General features: G+C 33.5%; 1 protein-coding gene across 1 annotated transcript in view; it reads right to left on the reverse strand.

Annotated features, from left to right (window-relative positions):
• LOC133188462 (uncharacterized) overlaps positions 1 to 550 on the reverse strand; it is a 43369-nt gene extending 42819 nt beyond the window's left edge. The window contains exon 1 of the mRNA XM_061323902.1: positions 335 to 550. Within this exon, the coding sequence (XP_061179886.1) occupies positions 335 to 518 (184 nt within the window). The 5' untranslated portion in view covers positions 519 to 550. The remainder of the gene's footprint in view (positions 1 to 334) is intronic.
• Positions 551 to 22195: the final 21645 nt, after the last annotated feature.

Consider the following 22195-nt stretch of genomic DNA (forward strand, 5'->3'; position numbering starts at 1 on the left):
CTCATTTAATTTCTTGAATTTTGATTTTTACCTAGTCAGACACAACCTCAAAATTCACTGACTTTGGTCTAATAGGACCACTGAGTTTTTATGATTCTATAAATAGTTAAACCTTGTTATCTCGAACTTGATGGGACCGAGAAAATACTTCAAAATATCCGAGAATTCAAGATATGCAGGGTAAAATACTTAAGGAATAAGCGTTTGGGACTTCCAAATCACTTTGACATATCCATGGTGTTCGAGATATCAGTGTTTGAGATACTGAAGTTCAACTGTACATCATTTCCACCATTACCAAGTACAAGACTGTACATGTAATACAAATACTGACCTAAACAGAACTTCCATATATCCTTCAGAGAAATTCTTCCATCCTTTCCCCCGATCACATATACACAATCACCATGGAGACAGGATGAGTGACGACTACGAGACCTTGGTAGTGGTTTCCCTGGTAACGGTTTGATCTGACTCCATCTGAATGTCAAAGAAAGTCCTGACAACTTGTTCTGCATTATTCAGCCATTTTGTTTCTATTCATTCTGTACCCCTGAAATTCAGTCAATTATTTTTACTTTGTGTACAATCAAAATGTCAATAATTGAATGAAAACTCTTTGGATAACTTGTTCAAAACAACAAACCAATTTAACAATTGCATTACATACATTTTATAAAAAAAAAAAAATTGATAAACGTTAATTACCGTCTGTTTATATTTATAAGATATGAATTTAATTTTTGAGAATTCATGAGGTACATTAACTAAAACGCTTCACGTCTGCATATTTATCATGAAGCGCTAACGTGCTTCATGAAATATGCCGGCTTGAAGTGTCGTAGTTCATGTCCTCATGAATTCTCAAAAATTAAATTCATTTCTTAAAGTACATACAGGAAATTTGGTCTCTCATTTTCATAAGACCTGTATCATATGTGTGCAGTGTAATGTAACATGTAATAAATATGACAACTGCATTTGAAGTTTGTTTCACCTGTATTTTTGTCACACTTCCTGAGCATCATTATCGATATGAATGCAATGTATACACATAGGTCACATGCTACCCACAATAACCTGTGTAACATCACAATTTGAATGATGGAAAAAGAACTACTTTGACATATTTGAAGTACACGAAAAACACATTCTATAGTATATTAAAAAGTGGTTGCTGTCATCTGATAATCTACTTCTGCACATGCAGTCACAATGTAATGTACTGTATCAACTTTTCACGGAATACAATTTGCGAGAAATGTTTCTTTTTGCAATTATATTAGTTTTTATCACTATAAATCTGTTCTTAAAAGTTTGTGAATCCTTAATTGATCTGCATCTGCATCCATAGCAACTTACATAAGCTTGTATTATGACATCATAGAATTCAATTTATAATGAAAAATCTACAAATATTTGAAATAACCGTAAATAATGCTATTGAAATATACACTTAAAAATAGTTTAAAGTAAGTCAATCTATGTCTGGTCTCACAATAAATGAAATCAAGCAGCACTTTTTCTCTGAACAGTTCACTGCCGTGTAAAATAAAAGTTAAAATTTTGATGTGATTTGTCCCTTAGGATAGAGGTCAGTGTTGGCTTGATGACTCTATGTATAGAATGATATAAATGACCATTTGTTGCTAGTCACAGGAAATGCAGCCCGAAACCCACAATCAAAAATAAAATTGATACAAACACATCATCTTTGTCCATTACTTTTAAATATGAAAAATAAATGTGAAAAATAAAAGATACAAGGTAGAACAATATAGTTCTTTCATAATTTCAATTAAATATCAATTGTTTTTGTCTGTTTATCAAATTATTTATCTTATGCCCTGTTCACACGGATGCACATTAAATATTTGATTTGCAGTAAATTAATCCGAAGTAAAATAATGCAAATTACACTAATGCAAATTAAATTGCATTCACACAACACTTAATGCAAAGTTAACTAATGTGCATCAAAATTCTATAGTTCTACAGTACTGTAAGGCTATTTAGTAAGGCAATTATGATGTCATTTTCAAATCACGTCATCTCATGCCAGTCAGGGGCATGATGTAAACAAGTTATTTTTCAAAGTAACATGCTAAGGTTACTTCACTTATTTATGACTAAACAAAGGATTGATAACTCATTTGAATTATTCTTAAAAACTAGAATGCCTATTAATTTTGTAAAAAAAAAAAAAAACAAAAAAAAAACATCAATTTGAAAATTTTGAGTTTGCTGCTGATATAAAATGATGTATTAAGGCTGAAAAAATTGTAAATACATGTACTTTTCTTGATAGACTTGACAGATCTGATATCTCCTGAGCAGTTAATTAAGATGATATTTATCAAAATATCATAATATTTTTCAGGAAAAAATAATTGCATTTCAAGAACATTTCAGTGATCAATTGCACAACTTCTGCCAATTTTGCCAACAGTGAGAATAATTTTCCTAAAATCCATGGATATTAATGTACAATGTCTATGTCTTACAATTTTTGTGCAAAGCTGTAGATTTTTGTGCAAGAGTTCTAAAGTGAGGTGGGTCAATGATGAAATAACTGAAATAAGTTATGATTTGTTGAATTTCAACTTGTGAAATCTTAAAGATAGATTATACTTAACTGCCATAACTCTTTTCTGTTTATTAAATATCAGCATGAATAAACCTTTTCAGATACCAGTAGGTTGGGAAATAATGAATAGTAAAGTATCAATAACCTGAATAAGTTACTGAAGAAAAACAAAATCAGGGAAATAATAACTCATATTAATGACATTTAATAACTTAAACAATTTATTCAAAAAATAGAATCTGGGTGGTTTCGCCCCTATTACCCGTTTGCGTTGAGTGGTTTCACGCTGTTTCCCTGTTCGCCTGAGTGGATTCGCCCCGAGTGATTTTCTTCAAACATACAGCGTACTTGATGTTTATTTAAGCAAAAGTCGTTTGATCACCGAGTGTTTAGATTAGCATAATTCTTGAGCACTTTAATTAAATTTAATTATGAGTTGTTGATCAATTTCCGATTTTAACGACAGATAATATGAACTTTTCTTTTCGTGAACATGGGAAAAAAAAACAACTTAATTCATCTGTGTTAAAATATGTAAAATATATAAGTTAACTTTAATCGTTTGAATTTTCTTCCAACAATCTCCATCTTTTTCTCAAATTTTGATCGAAGTAGATTTACTTTATTAAAATCGTAATCAAATAGGTGTACAGTGTAGATCGCTTTAGATACTGTAATAATAAAACCTTTCCCATAGCACACACGCAAAAACCATAAAACATTGAAGATTTGTCATAGCAAACTGCCACAATACACACATGGTTAAATTTAATTACAGGTTACAGGTATAACTGGGGCGAAACCACTCAAAGCGAACATGCAATCGGGGCGAACCCACCCTTTACCAAAAAATAATTTGTTTCCACCATGGCCCTGACTGTTCACTAAATATTCACAAAGCCCCACAGCACCCTAGCGCCAAAACCCCTGATCCTGTAGGGCCATGAATTTCACAATTTTGGTAGAGGGCTTAATGCTTATAATATTACAATCATGCCAACAGCTTGACTGCTTGATGTCCAGGAGTAAAGAAGATTTTTAAAGATTGCATTTAGTCCCACCCCTTTTGCTTATAAACAAATTTGCACATTGAAAAATATTCAATAAATACCATCAAAGATCATGATATTATGCAATTCTTTTTATTCATTGTAATAATAAAGTAAACAAAAAGTAATCAAGATTACAAGACTTTTTTCAGAGTTATCGATTTAATTACGATTACTTAAGAATTTAAATTGTAATCAATAAAATCAGAAAAACGGATGATTACTGATTATTCATGATTACAAAACAAACTGTAATCGATTACAGCTGATTATGATTACTATTATCCTATCCCTGTCAGTGATAGTATTGTTGTGGACAAAACATTTTATGAAATGCAAGGGCACCTCTGATCAAAATATACTAACCTTAAGTTAACATGGCATGTGAACTCTTGTGACCAAGTGGAAATTTTCACTGAATTCATCTATTATTGCTAATATGAAATGTTAATTGAATTACTTTGAATATGCGTATATGTAACCCACTAACTGTTTTGACATTTCGAAATTGTAAACATTGAACACCAATAGGGACTTCCGGGTAATGTATATCGAACCCGATCTAAGTCTTGTATACTGGATTCTGCTAAATTGTATAATGGTGTTGAAATGAAACAAATATTTAAAGTTCAGAATTTATTATAATTCATATTCATCAATTATTATTCATTTCATCAATATTTATAAAATCAATACACACAGATGATGGCAACTGATCTTTGACAGTTCCCCTTACTTTCATACTGACATTTTACCGATTAGTTAAAGGAAAAGAAATTCGCAAGACATACCATTTTAATAAATATATACGTTCCTGAACAAGAACTAAAAAGCTACTCCCACCCTACCCCCAAAAGTGATTTATTGAAAATGAGTGGTAAATCCAACACTTGATTTTTTTCCAAGGTGGATCCAACATTTTTAAGTTAAAGAACTACGCACGCTAACTCTCGATTCCCGCCTACATTTTACACCCATTTAATTCAATACTAATGGCAATTTGGCCGTAAAATTTTTGTTGAATGCAAAGAACAGTTCAATTGTAATTGTCTGATAATTTTAATTCCAGTGTTTAACAGTTAATTATCCCTAATTCCAGCTCTTTAAATAAGGGGAGTAGACGATATTTTTCATTGAAATCGGGCTTTAAAGAATCACCACATTTTAAAATATTCTTGGATATGAATAAATGCTCCTTAAATCTTTTCTTATGTTTTAATCATATAAAATTAAACATATATCATTAATAAAATACAATGTTTTAGTTGTAAATCCCTTTGAAATTGGTGAAAAAATAAGCATTTTTGTAGTTTTTTTGTCTGTAAACATATGCCCCCCCCCCCCCATGAAACACAAAAAGCTTTGGTATGAATTTGTGAAATGACAGTCAATATCACCTGTAAAAAGGAATTTTTGTTTCAAGGGGGGGGGGGGGAGATGTTTTAAAACTATTTTCCGTTTTCCGTTGATTTCTATAGTGAAAAACACAAGTTTTACCAAAATTAAAGAGTTTTCTCTCTTCGTATTCCCAAAGAAGTAATGTTTTATGAAAATTCATATAAATATCTATATACATATGAAAAATCATTCAAATATGTTAACTTTTGAAAATTGACTTGGAGGTAGGCGGGAGAACAATATTATCATTCGCAGTTCTTATACAGTTTTTACCCCCCTTCCCCTCCTCCCAACACCCACAGCACTGCCTTTATGTATTAAAGAAAAATAGTGTAAGCACATGTATGACAGCCAATTCCGATATCTTGAATAGTGTTCTTTTTCTCATCTGAGTACAACATCGATTTCAAAACCCACCCACCCTACACCCACCCCCTGCCATACGAAAGACGAAAGCACATGCATCACAAGCAATTCCGTTATCACGAATAAATCGTGTTCTTTTCTCAGCTGATTCTACGTATGGCTATCAGCTGTCAGACAGTCTTTTTCTCGTCATCTCACTGATTTTAAAGAAAGAAGTTACTCGAAATGATGAAATTTATGTTTTTGGGGGGTGTACTTTCCATAACTATTTATAAACTTTTTGAAAAATTAAATTAATGGGATCGGAGGTAACGTCAAGCGAACAACCAGCAGCGTTCTGGAATTTCAAAAATGCGCATGCCTTTATGAAGTTAAAATAAAGTAAGTATACGAAGATGTCTAAAACTAAATTACTTTGATACACAATAAGTAAAGCGAAAAAGTGAAAGATTTAAGAACATTAACATCTTTCAAATTTCAAATCAATGATTGTAATTTGAGACAAGTAATATTCCATTTAATATTTTAAAAATCTTATTTGAGAATTGAGACTATAAAAAATATTACAAATCGAATTTCAAGTTAAAGTAAAAAAATATTTTGATTTATTGTAGTACATATACATGTAAATACTTAGATTGATTTTCTTTAGTAAGCTATTCTTTAATTTCTTTTCTACATGGCCGTAGGAACGGGGGGGGGGTGCACGGGGGGCCGTGCCCCCCAATAATTTTGCCGATATATAGATTACTATAGTAAACATAGATACTATATGCTTGTGTCCCCTCAATAAAAACGTCTGATGACCTTTTTTTTTTTCTTTTTTTTTTTTTCGCTTTCAAGGAATTTTTGGTAGTTGACGACCTTTTTTTCTACTTGTTAGAAAATTTTTGGTAGTGTCCCCTCAAGTGTGAACTGAAAAATGTTTGGCTGTGCCCCCCCCCCCCAACTTAAATTGCTTCCTACGGGCCTGTCTATATTGAAACTATAGTTTGTAAACTAAATGTATGTTTTTATTTTAATTTGTTTCGTTTTCTGTTTTGTTTTTCTTTTTTCGTTTGATTTTTTGGTTATGTTTTGTTTCTTTGTTGATTTTGTTTTGTTTTGTTTTTGTTTGTTTTGTTTTTGTTTTTGTTTTTGTTTTTGTTTTTTTTTTTTTTTTGTGTGTGTGTGTTTTTTGTGTGTTTTTTTTTTATTTTGTTTATTTTTCTTGTTAGGTCAAAATAATCAAAATTAAAGCAATCTTCAAAAAATCTTCTCCAAGAAAACTATAAGAAGCAATAAGCCCTCTACTTTATTGTAAAATTCATAGCCCCCGAGTTCCAAGGAGGGCCTAAAGTGATCAAAACCCATGGGGGATAAATTAGAATTTAATGTATGAGTTGTTACTGAATACTAGACTAATTATTTCATTGATCATCCTATTTTTCTTGCTTTTGGGCAACAAAGCTTCATCTATCAGTTTATTTTATACCCTATGGATCCTGTAAATTGTTGTATTATACTCAGGTGACCGTTAAGGCCCTTGCCCCTCCCCCCCCTTTTTTTTTTTTTTTTTTTTTTTTTTTTTGATAAATATTTTTTACACTACGGGAGCATATGCAAGCCCCTGCAACTAAATCAATCAATATCCGCATGAAAGTGTAGAACGTTTCGCTCTAATGCAGGTTCGTGTCATATCATTGAATAGAAAAGGGAAAATAAGAAAACCATTTTTATTTAAAAATTGTTTAATGAAGTTGACAGAATTTTTTTTACGGAAATTGTTGAAATAGAATGTTTCACGATCACTGCGGTACTTTTGCAGGGCAAAATGATATACTTTGGTGAAATATGTTTTTTTTTTTTTGTTTGTTCGTTTGTTGTTTAACGTCTCTCTCGAGAATTTTTCACTCATATGGAGACGCCACCACTTCACTTGCCGGTGTAACGACGAAAAATTCTACGACTCTACGACTACGACGTTGAAAAATGGCCCCCATAGAAATCTGAGATAGGCATTCATCCCAGGTTTGGGAAGGGTCAGCGAAGGCCAAGAGATAACTGCGTCCCCTGATTTTTTTTTTTACTCTCAAATGTATGTTGGGGAGGAAAGTATACCTCCCCTTTCCTTAACGCCTCTTCGTAATACTAGCATTCGACAAACCTGTAGATTTACTTTTGTAGACTTGTGAACTGCACGGCTGTATATATGTATACTAAAAAACACATAAACTGATTCGTAACTTGCAACATATTCAAGTTATATATCTTAAATATTAAACAGAAATGATATCAAGATCTTTCTCTCCCTACTCTCTCCATGTCAGTTCCCACTCTCTCCCCAACTGCCACCCCATTCACTCTCTCTGACCACTCACTCACTCTCTCCCCACACTCTCTCTATCTCCTCACTCACTCTCTCCTCACATTCTCTCTGTCTCCCAACTGACTCACTGTCTCCCCACTCACTGACTCTCTGTCTCCCCTCTCGCTCTCGCTCTCCCCACTTACTATGTCTCTCCCTCCCCACTTACTCACTCTCTCTCTCCACTCACTCTCTGTCTCCCCACTAACTCTCTCTGTCTCCCCACTTACTCACTCTCTCCTCACTTACTCTCTCTCTCCCTTCTATCTCTGTGTCTCCCCACTCTCTCTCTCTCTCTCTGTCTCCCCACTCACTCTCTCTCCCACTCCATCACTCTCTCCCACTCCATCACTCTCTCTTACTCACTCTCTCTCTCCCCCACTTCATCACTCTCTCTCCCACTCACTCTCTCTCCAACTTCATCACTCTCCCACTCTCTCTCTGTCACTCACCCAATCTCTCTCCCACTCACTCACTCTCCCACTCTCTCTCCCACTCACACACTCTTTCTCTCTCTTCAACTCACTCACTCTCTCTCTCTCTCTCCCACTCAATCCCACCCACTCACTTCCACCCTCTCCCTCCCTCCCCATTATCTCACTCTCTCTTTATCTATTTCTTGTCCGTCTAACTCAATTACTCTGTGGCCTTGTGGAATAAACTATATATAAGCATAATACATATATGTTTTGTAGTTTGTTTAGAATAAAAAAAATAATCGGAAAAATACTTTTTCTATAACAAATAGAAAATTCTTATCGTTATTTTAAAAGAAATTATAAAATGTTTATTCTGGATCCTTTTACTTTAAAATGGATTTAGCAGAATTGTTTATTTATGCAAAAAATGAAATTAATTTAAAATTATAAGGGCGATAACTTCATACAACAGAAAATATTATTACCTAACCTACTATATAATTGTAATTAGGCATTTTGAACTGTTTCCTGATTCTTTTTAATGTTTTTGCAAATCATGAAACAGTCAAAACTGTTTACCCGGTCACAGAATGAACTGTTGCATGGCTGAACTGTTCCATTATGACGTCATAATTAGTTCCCCGTACTTTACAGCTTTAATATTAAATTATGTATTAATTAAAGCATTTTCATTCAATTTGAAATTATCATCTGAAAAGTAATCCTGATATATAATCAATTTAATATCATTTCGAAGAAGAGGCCATGAACACCTTTTCTTGGGGTAATTTGAGAAAAATGTAGGCCACTTTCACTTAGTATAGGTCTTTGCCATAAACGTGTAATATTCAAATCTTCAAGACATCATTATGTTGTTTACGTTTTTATTTAAATTTATTAGTGCATGATAATATCATATCCATTAATTTTTCTGAACACCAATCGGTGTGAGAATTTGATTAATATTCATCTGGTTTAGTTTGTTTTTAAAAAAATAATACATGTACAAACATTTGTCGATGTATTTTAAAAGCCATTGATTATTATGTCGATATCATTACTTTAAGAAATTATATAGTTGGTTAGGTAATAAAACACTTATTTCATGACAACTCGGGAAACAGTCAAACTGTTGTCCCTCGATAATGGGGAAGACCTGGGAAACTGTTGCCCTCGGCCTTCGGCCTCGGGCAACAGTTTCCCAGGTCTTCCCCATTACCTCGGGACAACAGTTTGACTGTTCCCCTCGTAGTCATGAAATAAGTGTATACTGTTTCCCAGTTCACAATTAGATCATTGCTGTGGTTTGTTTGAGCATTTAATGAAGAAGAGTTTTATATGCAAGGAAAATGATATGTCAGCTTGAAATCTCACTTTGATATTATTTGTTGTACCGTTATGAAAAGTATCTAATATCCACATGCTGAGAGGAGGTCTATAAAATATTCTTTATTTGACCAAGTATGTAATAAGGGTTTGACATTCACTATCCCTTTCCCTTGTATGCATTCAGTTTACTTAAATTTTATGTTTTTATAATGTTTGTCTTTGTCCTGTTTAGATATCGTGTCGTTGCGTTGAATGTTAGCCAAAATGCATTTGCATCATGACTCCCTCGTTGTTCTACGCACTATCCGGTATGTCATATTTTCTCATTGCAAATGAATGTTCGTTTGGTGCTTTATTCAAATGCATACTGTTAATAAAACCTACATGTAACCTTTACTTGTTGCATGGTTCTACTCTACTAACCATAGATTTACGATTTATTTTGAATGGATAATGATTTACCGTTTGGCCATCAGTGTAATTTGAATAAATGTTCACCTTATAACAGGCCTTAGTCATGCTTCTGGGAAAATTACAATCATTCCATTAAGCAGTAGAGCCATTCAATAAAAAAAGAGAGCCATGCAAAACGTGTGCTTAAAAATCAATGTTACAAGGTTGCCTCTGTCGCGCATACCCCCCACCTCAAGCCATGTAACATTGTAGAGATAAAGTTTGTAAATCGTAATGAATTTAGAACAATCTGCATTATACAATGCACATATGCATAACGTAAATAAGAGGATTTTCGGTGAAAGGAAAAAAAGATTTCTTTTCACTTTTATCCTAAAAACCCTTTTATATTTTTATATGCCGCAGAGGCACAATCTATAGTACCTATGTTTTCTATAGTATTCTATACATCGTGCCCCCCTCCCTCTCCCCCCCCCCCCCCCCGCGTTCCTACGGCCATGGGAAAGACGTACATGCCCAGAAAGGTTTTTTTCCTATAGGCTACTAGTAAATTTAAAGAGTGGGTTACAACTCTGTAATCCCCTCTCCTCAAAACTCGCCACTATAGATACACTCAAACGAATCTCACATGGTACTTGATTCTAACACAATTTGTTACAATACTATTTTGTCCATTTCTATATTTTTTGCACACGCAACTTCAAATGAGCTAATATTTCCAATCATACTCAAGAAAAAATTATATAAATTAAACTGAGAAGCTTTTTAGCTCACCTCGACGAAGTCGAGATGAGTTTATGCTATACCCCCGGCGTCGGCGTCCCGGTTAAAATTTTAGGAACAAGTCCATTTCCAAGTAACTATAAGCCCTACCTCGACCAAACTTGCATGGATGATGCATCTAGGAATGGACACTACCAGACTTGCTTCGGATGCTGGATCTGACCTACATTTTCCAGATGAGTGACCAGGTTAAGTTTTTGGAGCAGGTCCATTTCCAAGTAACTATAAGCCCTACCTTGACCAAACTTGCTTCTATGATGCATCTAGGGAAGGACACTACCACACTTGCTTCGGATGCTGGATCTGATCTAGATTTTCCAGATGAGTGACCAGGTTAAAGTTTTTGGAGCAAGTCCATTCCCAAGTAACTATAAGCCCTACTTGGACCAATCTTGCATGGATGATGCATCTAAGGATAAACACTACCACACTTGCTTCAGATGCTGGATCTGACCTAGATTTTCCAGATAAGTGACCAGGTTAAAGTTTTTGGAGCAGGTCCATTCCCAAGTAACTATAAGCCCTATCTTGACCAAACTTGCATGGATGATGCATCTAGGAATGGACACTACCAGACTTGCTTCGGATGCTGGATCTGACCTACATTTTCCAGATGAGTGACCAGGGTAATTTTTTTGGAGTAGCTATATATTAATATGGCCTGTTATGATTAAACTTGCATAGATGGTGCATCTAAGGATGAAAACTTCCATACTTGCTTTGGATGTTGGAACTGAGGAACTGACCAAAATTTTCTTGATTAGTAAACAGGTTAAAAGTTTTTTGAGCAGGTCTATTTTCAAGTAACTATAAGTCCTACTTAAACCAAACTTGCATTGGAATTGATCTTGGGATGTACACTAACTAGAAAAAAAATATGATGTGAAATTTGCCTTACTTATAGATAACATTCGTCGAGGTGAGCTTCGTAATCTTTGATTACCTGTTTTTAATATTGAAACATTCGGGTTTTTTTCTATTGGTACATTTTTTTTTTACATGTAACTAGAAAGGAGAAAGACGATACTACCGTGTATAAACTTATGTCAATTCTTGGTATACCAAACACCTCTTTTTTTAAGCTATCAATTTTTTTATGTAAAAAAAGCCTCATTTTGTTAAAGACTTTGTTGACACTAGCAATTAAAAGATAAAATTAAAGACATTGGTAAAGATTCTGAGCTAATCACTTTTAAATTGTGCCCCGAATATCGAAAATCAGAGGCATATTGGTTTAGTTCTCTGTGTTATTTTTTCACAAATGTAATCGTCCCTACTTTTATGAGAAGAAGTTTGAGACTTTATTCATAGAAAATCCAAGATATTCAGGAGATCGAATTTTTTTATCAATCTTCAATTTTTTTTACGCAAATCTTTTGGGTAGGGTTCCAAAACGTTAACCTTTCTTTTAACTTCTAAAGAAAAAAAAAATACATTTTTATTTGTTGCACATTATTTTCCCATCTGAGTAAAATCAAAGAGGATCACAATTACGGAAGCTGTACTTTTTTTTTTTTTTATCTTTATGTTTCTCTTTCTTACACCAGATGGGTACATACCTCTAATTATTTTTAGAATCGGTAGGAGAAGAAAGTAGTGCAGAAAAAAATTACAAGTTCCTTAATTTGTAGACCTGAATAAAAAAAACTGTGATAAGGTATTAAATTGAGCCTCATACTTGTTGATAAGGAGTATGTTCCCTTGCAAAAAAGCTTGTCAGATGTAATTTATCAAGAAGATCAGCAGAATTATTTTATGTATTATAACACCAGTGAGAAGTCTTGAAATCCCCTACTTTCACTTTCATTTTCAGAGGTTAACGCAGACAGACGCATTTTGCCGGAAAACGAATCTGACATGCCACCTCGAGATTTTAACCAAGGAAAGACAACTTGATGTGCTTTGATTTGAGGGGTCACTCAATGCTGAACGAAAATTAGGGACATTGCTATGTGAAGAAACGTTAACATTGCCGCCTATGGGAAAACAATTAGTGGGCTGTACCCAGATAAGAAAATGATCTTGATTTTTTTAAATAATTACAACTGTGGAAACTTATTTTCTTAAATGTGATAAAACAAATCGAAGAATGTACGTACATGTATTCTTACTTTAATAGTGATAGAACATCATTATAGCCTTGCTAGATTTTCCTTTAATGGAGATAAAACATCTTGTATTATTAATGTAAAGTATAGTATAACCTTTTAATTTTGTCATTTAAACTTAAAAGCTTTTAGAAATGAACACTCCATATCATAAGGCTCTATATATATGATTAAGCCTCTATGTATTTATGTATTTGCCTAACAAGAATTTTCCTACCAAAACCATACTTTTTTTTGGGGGGGGGGGGTATCAAAGAATGACATTGGGTCATTATTCTATAGGGTCATTTTTCTGCAATCCACATGAAGAAAAATGACCCGAAGGCCATAATTTCTACAAAAAAGTGGGTCATTTCTCTACGTAGAATAATGACCAGGGGGTCAAATTTCTACGTAGAAAAATGATCCCTGGTCAATATTCTACGGGGGTCACTTTTCGTCGTTACACCGGCGGAGGGCTGCAAATTTTGACCTATACTCAGCACTCAGGGCCATTGAGCAGCGAGGGATCTTTTTCGTGCCAGCACCTACTGCGACATGGGACCTCGGTTTATACAGTCTCATCCGAAGAACCGGCCTCCACGTCCCGCAGTTGTTGGTATGACGTAAAAGCAAACGTCATTTTATTATCTCGCAACAAACCTTCGCCAAACATTAATTTGGCCTACTAAAAGAGTTATCGCGAATATTATTAAATTTTGCAATATTTCCATTCAATATTGATTTTCAAATTTAATAATATTTTTTGTAAAATAATAAAATGTGCATGCATGTCAACCTGACTCTTCTTGACCCATTTTATTTGATATTTACGTTAACAGCAAATATTAATCTCCAAATATTTTATTTGCAACCAAATCTATTTGCCAGGTCGTATAAATTAATTAAGAGCTTATATTGGTCTCTTAATGTTGAATTAATTTGTCAAAAGAAACACTTTAAACATCAATTAAATAGTTTTTGTATGACATACCACCTTGATAATTTTTGTGTATTTCACTTACTCATCTGTGTCAGTTTCACATTTTGATACCACGCTGCACATGGTAGGCAGTAGACATATTAAACTTATAATGACACTGCGTTATTGCATTTCATAGTTGCATAGAAAAAAGTAAATAAAAGTGACATTAGTGTACAACAATTTATTATGCCCCGGGATCGAAAGATCTCGGGGGTATATTGTTTTTGTCCTGTCTTTCTGTTTGTCTGTCTATTTGTTTGTTTGTTTGTTGTCAACTTTAACCTAGCCCATAACTATTGCGCTGTCAAGAGCAAGGCTTTAATATTTGACATGAGTGTTCATTATGACAAGACCTTTCCATTGGTACAGAAATTTTTGATGATGTGACTTCAACTGTGACTTTGACCTACATTTGAAAAACTTTAACATTGGCCATAACTATTGCACTGTAGTCTACGTACAACTCCAGAATTGTGTTACCATCGGGGGCATAGTGTTTCACAAACACATCTTGTTTTTAAACTTATTCTTAATATGTTTTCCTAAACAAAGCTGCAACACAGGTTAAAAAATGTGGACAACTTGTGTTATAATTATGATTACTATGTTTTGTTAAACACAGCTATCAGCTATTAAGAGTGTTAACAGATCAATATATAGATGTATTGTCAAATGTTTTCTTGAGTGTGTCGTTTTATACTACAAACATTATTTTAAAGTGTTCTTTTATGCACGTGCATTCCACAATACATGTGATTTTATTCTAGTTGCAACGTGCTATTTAATTTGGTAAAAATATCCAATAAAAATTTTGAGATAAAAATCTCACAATGGTTGTTTTAGCAATGTTGTACTGGCACAATTCGAATGTCAAAAAACATAATAACTAAATAATTTTTTTTAATAAAATACATACTTTCTGTTGTCAACAATCTTTGAAAATCCAGGAAATAATGGATTTTAAAGTTAGCAAATTTAAAATTTTAGTACAATGTCTAAAAATAAAAAGGTGAAGATAACGAACTGTGAATAATCTCATAAATCCTGTAAACAATACTAAACATGAACATGCGAAAACAAGGATCTCTGGAAACACCAGGCATGGGATCAGGGCCTAGGGGGAGTAAATGTCCCCTGTCGACCGATCACACCCACCATAAGCTCACTGTATTGATCTGGTGAACGTAGTAATCCGTAGTGAACATTAGTATAAAAAATGCCTTACAATGCTTCAGTATGAAGCCAAAATACAACCTCTAGATAGGCTGTATTTGCAAACAAGGTCATTATAACGACCGTAGAGCTTGTATATAATGCTGACTTTAAATGAGAATATAGAAATCCCTGCAGTCAAACCTATATGTCAGTAGCCTGTTTTGATTTAAGGACAAAAACGAGATGTAGGTGATAATGGAATATGATAAATATTATAAATAGAGGACGATAAAAAAGTTGAAGCAGTCTTTTTATCATATAGTTTGGTTGTTTGTTCTCAATTAACATAGTCAGTAAAACACCTAAATATAAAACAGATTTAACACACTCTGTTCTTCTCCATTGGTTATGTTACGTCACACTCAACTTTTTCCTCAACACAATAACAATCCAAATTTGATGTATAACCAACAGTATTTTTTCAGTAAGATCCATGCCAACCAAAAAAACCCAACACATATTCTCTCTTACTGAAACTTTAACTACAAAAACAATCATACTTTTTTAGATCACATTTTGTCCAGCGCCCGCCTGTCCGTTTATCTATGAACTTAACTCTTATTTTTTTACTTCTTCTCCAGAACCACTGAACCAACTGCAGATTGAAGGTTGTTCAAATTTTGTTCCCTGGGGGTAGGGTTGGACCGCAAAAGGAGTTCAAGGTTTTACCTGGGAATAAATGGCAAACAATTTTAAACAAGAGGCCAAAGGGTCTTAACGTCACTGAGTATAATACAACAATACAGCATTTACATAGAGCATAAAATAAACTGATAGATGAAGCTTTGTTGCCCAAAAGCAAGATAAATAGGATGATCAGAATCAACGTGATAATTAGTCTAGTATTCAGTAACAACTCGTAAATTAAGTTCTAATGTGTCCCCCATTTATCACTCTCACTAATTCTATTAACCTTACAAATGCATTATTTACAGTGATAAATTATTAAAGGTGAATGGCAAAGGGGAAAAACTTCTCTCAGTAGAATACATATTGAGCCCTGGCCAGGACCAGAACACTTGAACAAATGGTCCATATATTCAAAACTCTGGTAAAAATATCCTTGCTTATTAAAATTTTTCACTGTTTACCTTCGATATGCCCAAGAGCAGAGATAATTTTCAAAGAAAAAATACGTTTTTCACTACAGATTCAACACAGCATTACCCTAACACCAGAGCCCATGACCCAGGGTCATGAATTTCACAAATTTGGAAGAGGTACCCTCATCATTATCATGCACTTTGTTTGTTCAAATAATATCAATAATAGCAGAGAGAAAGATTTTCAAAGAATTAATGTATTTTCACTGTCTATATAATCAATCGATCCCCGCCCTAACACCAGACCCCTGATTCAGGGGCCATGAATTTCACAATTTTGGAAGAAGCACCCTTGCCCATCATAACCATGTACTTAGTTTTTCTATTTAATACCCAGGAGCAGATTTTCAAACAAATAATGCACTTTCACTATATGATCTATATCACTCCGCTCTAGCACCAGGAACCCTGATCCTGGGGTCATGAATTTAATAATTTTGGTAGAGGACTCAATGCGTATTACAATCATGACAACAGTTCAACTGCTTGATGTCAAGGAGTAAAGAAGATTTTTAAAGATTGCACTTATTTTGATGGTTTTAGCCCCACCCCTCAGGCCCCATGGGTGAGGGCAGGGACCATGAAATACAAAAATTTTGTTCCCCTTCACTCATATGCTGTATGCCAAAATTGGTTGGAATTGGTTCAGTGGTTCCAGAGAAGAAGCTGAAAATGTTCAAATGTTAACGGACGACGTATATCGCACAACGCACGACGACAGACGAAAACAGATAGCAATATTTTTTTTATGACACTGACTTTTTTTTCTAATCCACGTTTACTAATTGTCCCCCGCTTTCGCGAAAGCGCGGGGACATTAATTTGTCCGACCGTCTGTCAGTGTTTTCTGTCACAAAAAATTTAACATTGGTCATAACTTCCGAGTGATAGAAGCTAGGACTTTCACATGTGCATTACCTGTGATAAACCCTTTCCGGTGTAACGACGAAAAGTGACCCCCGTAGAATATTGACCGGGGGGTCAAATTTCTCCGTAGAAAAATGACCCCACCGGTCAATTTTCTACTGCAAGTAGGGTCATTTTTCGACCGTAGAAAACCCTTCCAGGCCGGTAATTCTACGACTCCACACACGTTGAAAAATGACCCCCATAGAAATCTGACCCCCTACTTTTTCACTATATTTTATAATTAAACCTTTAGAAATGAGGTGTGATATGCGTTAATCCGATGTTGGGGAGGGTCGGTGAAGGCCTAGAGTCTCCTGATTTTTTTTTTCTTTCAAATGTATATTGCAGAAGGAGCCTTCCCCTCCTTAACGCCACTTCTCAATACTAGCATGATATACAATGTACGTGGTATGGATTTTTTTTTGCTTGCATCCCATTGAGTATACCTTACTGTGGAGCATAAATTATATATATATATATATATATATATATATATATATATATATATATATATATATATATATATATATATATATATATATATATATATATATATATAATCCGTTTTGTTTGTTTGTTTTTTTTCTCACAGGTTTTGTTCCGAAAATGACATGATATGTTTCTGACAACGATATATCTGTATGGAATGGATGTTATCGGAAACCATTTAAAGGATAAGTTTGTAGCCTCATACTTCTAGCTTAAAATTTGTGCCCGCTTTCAACCTACCTCCACCCCAGCTTTTACATGTATCAGTTTCTGGATACACCATTGCATTGAAACAAAAAACGTATTATTATTTTTAAACAAGGAAAGAATTAGAGAAAGCATGGCATATGAAGCGTCCAATATGGAGATGCTATTATTAATTTTGATTACTGCTTCATTTTCAATATCATGTAATATCTTTTTCCCTCATTTAGGTTCATTTATCCTTATTTATTACATGAATATTAATACCCCCGCTTCGAAGGAAATGGGGGTGTATACCTTGTTACCCTGCGAATCTCTCTGTTGTGTGTGCGGGGTGATCGAGTTTTTGTGTCTGTCTGTCCGAAACAATTTTTTTCGTTGCAGTTTTCTCAGCAACAGCTCATTGCAGATGCTTGAAATTTTAATACACTCTTTGGTTCGGCATGATATTCATTTTGGTACTAATCTTGTCCCTGTCTGTTCGGTTGGGGTATCACTAGAGAGCACTGGCTCATAAATTTCTTGTTTCCCCTGTAATTTGTGTACTTACAATTACTGTCTGTAGAATTATATTATCTCTATTTTAGGAAAAAAACGAATGTAGCTAAATAACGTTAACTTTGAAACACTAAATATATTGTTTGTATCAGGATCGCTATATGAAAAACACTGATAGTCTCTAACAAAAAAAAATAGTTTACCAAAGTTAACTATAATTTAATGCAGTATCAAAGTTTTTACTATAGTAAATCAAAGTATTTTTTTGGATATATGATTGTGATATTTTATGCTCTTAAATTTACATATGAGCATTTTTATATTTTAGGGAACTACGAGGGGTGATCAAAAAGTTCGTTAACTATCTCGTTATTTACAAAACCACAGTTCAGATCAAAATGAAATTTGGCACACATTTAGTCATAAACATGTTCTATAAATAGCAGCTATTTGCTCCACGTTTGGACGTCACAATATAAAAATGACTCAATATATAGATGACGTGACAAAAAAATGGTTGACTCAGTCGCACTTGAGCAACGAACGGCTTTAAAGTTTAACGTTTATCTCAGAAATTCCTTTTCAGTAGCATATAATAATTTGTACACGATTTATGAAGACAAAAACACATGGCAGAAGTTCAATCATTAATTGGATTGATTGTTTTAGTGAAGGAAGGGAGGTGGTTAAAATGATGTTTGTTCTGGTGCCCAGTGAAAGCAAGCTTGGGAAGAGATGTATACTTAGTTGAGCCATCTGTAACGAAAGATCGCCAAATTACAGATAAACGCCGCACCCCAATACAAAAGAGTCGGGTTGTGATGGTCACTATGCTCATTCTGGGAAAAGATATCCTAATCCACCAATCCTATATGTGACAAATGGGCTATTCTTGTTATAAAAAAAATAACTTGCATGGTAAGAAATATAAGACTCGGAAAAATCTTTTAATTTCTGTGAACAGAACGCTACGGAGCATGTCACGTGAACGCCTGGATCACGTGATTCGCGCATGGGCAGAACGATGGCAGATGTGCATTCAAATCGGAGAGAACCACTCAAAAAAATAACAAGAAAACATTGATGTAACCATCAATTGTGGCCGGGAAATAAATAAAGTAAACAATGGAAATGAGTCTTTATCATCAAACCGCTTCGATATGTGTGAAAAAGGCATGCGTCTAACTGATGGAGACGATAGTCGAGAATAATTTGAAAACTTATAGTCGGATGAAAATCGAACAAAAACGATACCCTTTTAAACTTTATCAATTCCAAGTAAATGTTGGCTGCATAAAATATAATTTGAAACCAGACACATGCATCACCTATTTTCAAAAATATCTTTCACTTTAAGAATATAAAACACGAACTGTGTAAAGTACATTTTTACGTTTTTCTGCGATAAGTAAAATTCGATGTTTTAAAAAAAGAGACCTGTCGTTTTTTCGATAGTAAATGATAAGCAACTTTATATATTAAATATGAAAAACAGATATATTTTTACAGATTCACTTTATGGAAGTAAATATATTGTGTATCTCGTAATTTATAAAGGGAAAGAACATTCTGATTAACAATCTTTTTAATGTTTAGAAAACCTTTAATTCTGAATAACTTCTCCCACCTCAATCCCCATATACCAACACTTAAACTTATATGTATAGAGCAGCCCGGTCCTCCGGGCTGCAATAAACATCGAAATCTGATTTTATTTTTTTATGGAAGTAATTCAATCAGTTCGCGAACTTTTTGATTACCCCTCGTATTTCTTGTTCATTAACATATCATCCTAAAATTTTACATTACTGATATCAATTTAAGAAAGTTTCAGCTTTGAAATCTCAAAAAAGTTCCAAACAAAGTTTCATAGTTAATCAAAGTATTTACTATAGTTAATAATAGTAAACTATAGTTATAATAAACTATAGTTTACTATAGTAAATTTTTGTTAGGAGTGCCCTTCGATTGTGATAGAAATACTGGCAATATACTCCCCTTCCTTGATCATTATATAGATACATGTATAATCTACATCATCATGCGCATATGCATTATGTAATTCCTTATAAGTAGGGTTTTTGATGTAAGAAAAAAAAATTTTTGTTTATTTTATCCTAAAAACTCTTATATTTTCAAATCCTCGTATCACACAGCAAGATCGCTTAATTTGTGTATAGGAAAGACATGGCCAGATTTTTTTTTCTATAGGCTAGCAACTTTAAAGAGAGGGTTACATCCTCGTTACCCATCCCCTCAAAACTTACCACTAAAAATACGCGACACGAATCACGTACTTGATTTGAACACAATATGTGTTACAATATTTTTTGGCACAGTTCTATGTAGTCTTGCAAACACAACTTCAATTGTGCTAATATTGCCAATCATACTTAGGAAAAATAGTAGGTAAATTAGACAGAGAGACTTTTTCATAATGCAACATTCGGTTATTTCTATTGGTAAAAATAATTACATGTAACTAGAAGGGGGAAATACGTACTACTGTGTATAAACCTGTGTCAATTCTTAGTATACCAAACACCTCTTTAATTAATTAATTAATTTTTTTTATGTAAAAAACCTCTTTTTTTACATTATTTACCCAGAGTAAAATTTAAAGAGGATCATTACAATTATACACAGAAACCATGTATTTTTTATTCATATATAAGTTTCTCTCTCTGACACCAGCTAAGTAAATGACTTTGTTTTTTTTAAATGACGACTCTGGAATCTTATATATATATATATATATATATATATATATATATATATATATATATATATATATATATATATATATATATATATATATATATGAAATTTGATAAAACAAATCTAAGAACACGTGTATTTTTGCTCTTATAGTCATCGAACAGCATAATAGCTTATAGTTATTTGTTTTCCTTTAATGGGATAAAACATCGTGTATTATTGCTGTACATGTAAGGTATAGTGTAACCTTTTTTTACTGAAACTTTAAAGCTTTTAGGCTGCGTGATTTTACCTCTACGTATTTGCCTATCAAGAATATTCCTACCAAAACCAGTTTTTTTTTTTTGTATAAAATAGACACGGGGTCATTATTCTACGGGGTCATTTTTCCAGAACCCAGACGGAGAAAAAATGACCCCCAGGCCATAATTTCTACAAAAAAAGGGGGTCATTTTTCTACGTAGAATATTGACCAGGGGGTCAAATTTCTACGTAGGAAAATGACCCCCGGTCAATATTCTACGAGGGTCACTTTTCGTCGTTACACCGGGTGAACTATTGTCCTTGTAGCTTTCCCTACTTTTCATTTTTTTTTTACATGATTTACAACATTTGAATGAGATAAAATGGGTCTTTCATATTTCATATCAGCATTACCTGTGAGAAGGCCTTTTAGAATATTCAATGATTTCTAACCTTGAAATTTGACCTACTTTAAAAAATAACATTGGCAATAATTTTTGAAAATGAGAAGTCAATGCCCTCATTTTAAACATGGACAGATCTTGTGACAGGACCTTTCCGAATGCTAGATATGTTTTTTTTTTACTTCAAGACCTTGACCTTAACGTTTGACCTACTTTGAAAAATAACCTTGATCATAGTTTTTGCACCTGTAGAGACAGGCCTTTCATGTAACAACTAGTATATGATATATTTTCATACAATAGACAGAATTGAATGAAAAATTTATGTACCAGAAAGTATAAATATATTCGTTTGAACGTCAACGCAGCTATATTCTTCATCTTTTTGGTAGATTATTATCTATCGTGAAATGCGTGATTGTTTTGGATCTTTTCTCAGTAATTTTCCATGTCTTTTCGTAGGTATAGTTTCCTACCTCATCCCTTGTCATTTGATCCTAGAAAAATTTGTTTTCACTTAAAAGAAACACACACACACACACAAGGAAAATAGTTCGAAAATGGCATCTTACACAAAATATGAAAACAATAATAAAATATAACAAAGTTGATTATTCTATTAAACAAGATTATATATTAGATGTGATG

Source organism: Saccostrea echinata, unplaced genomic scaffold (genome assembly GCF_033153115.1).
Source record: "Saccostrea echinata isolate AGI-Se365-2 ecotype Australia unplaced genomic scaffold, CSIRO_AGI_Sech_v1 ptg000016l, whole genome shotgun sequence".
Taxonomy (NCBI): domain Eukaryota; kingdom Metazoa; phylum Mollusca; class Bivalvia; order Ostreida; family Ostreidae; genus Saccostrea; species Saccostrea echinata.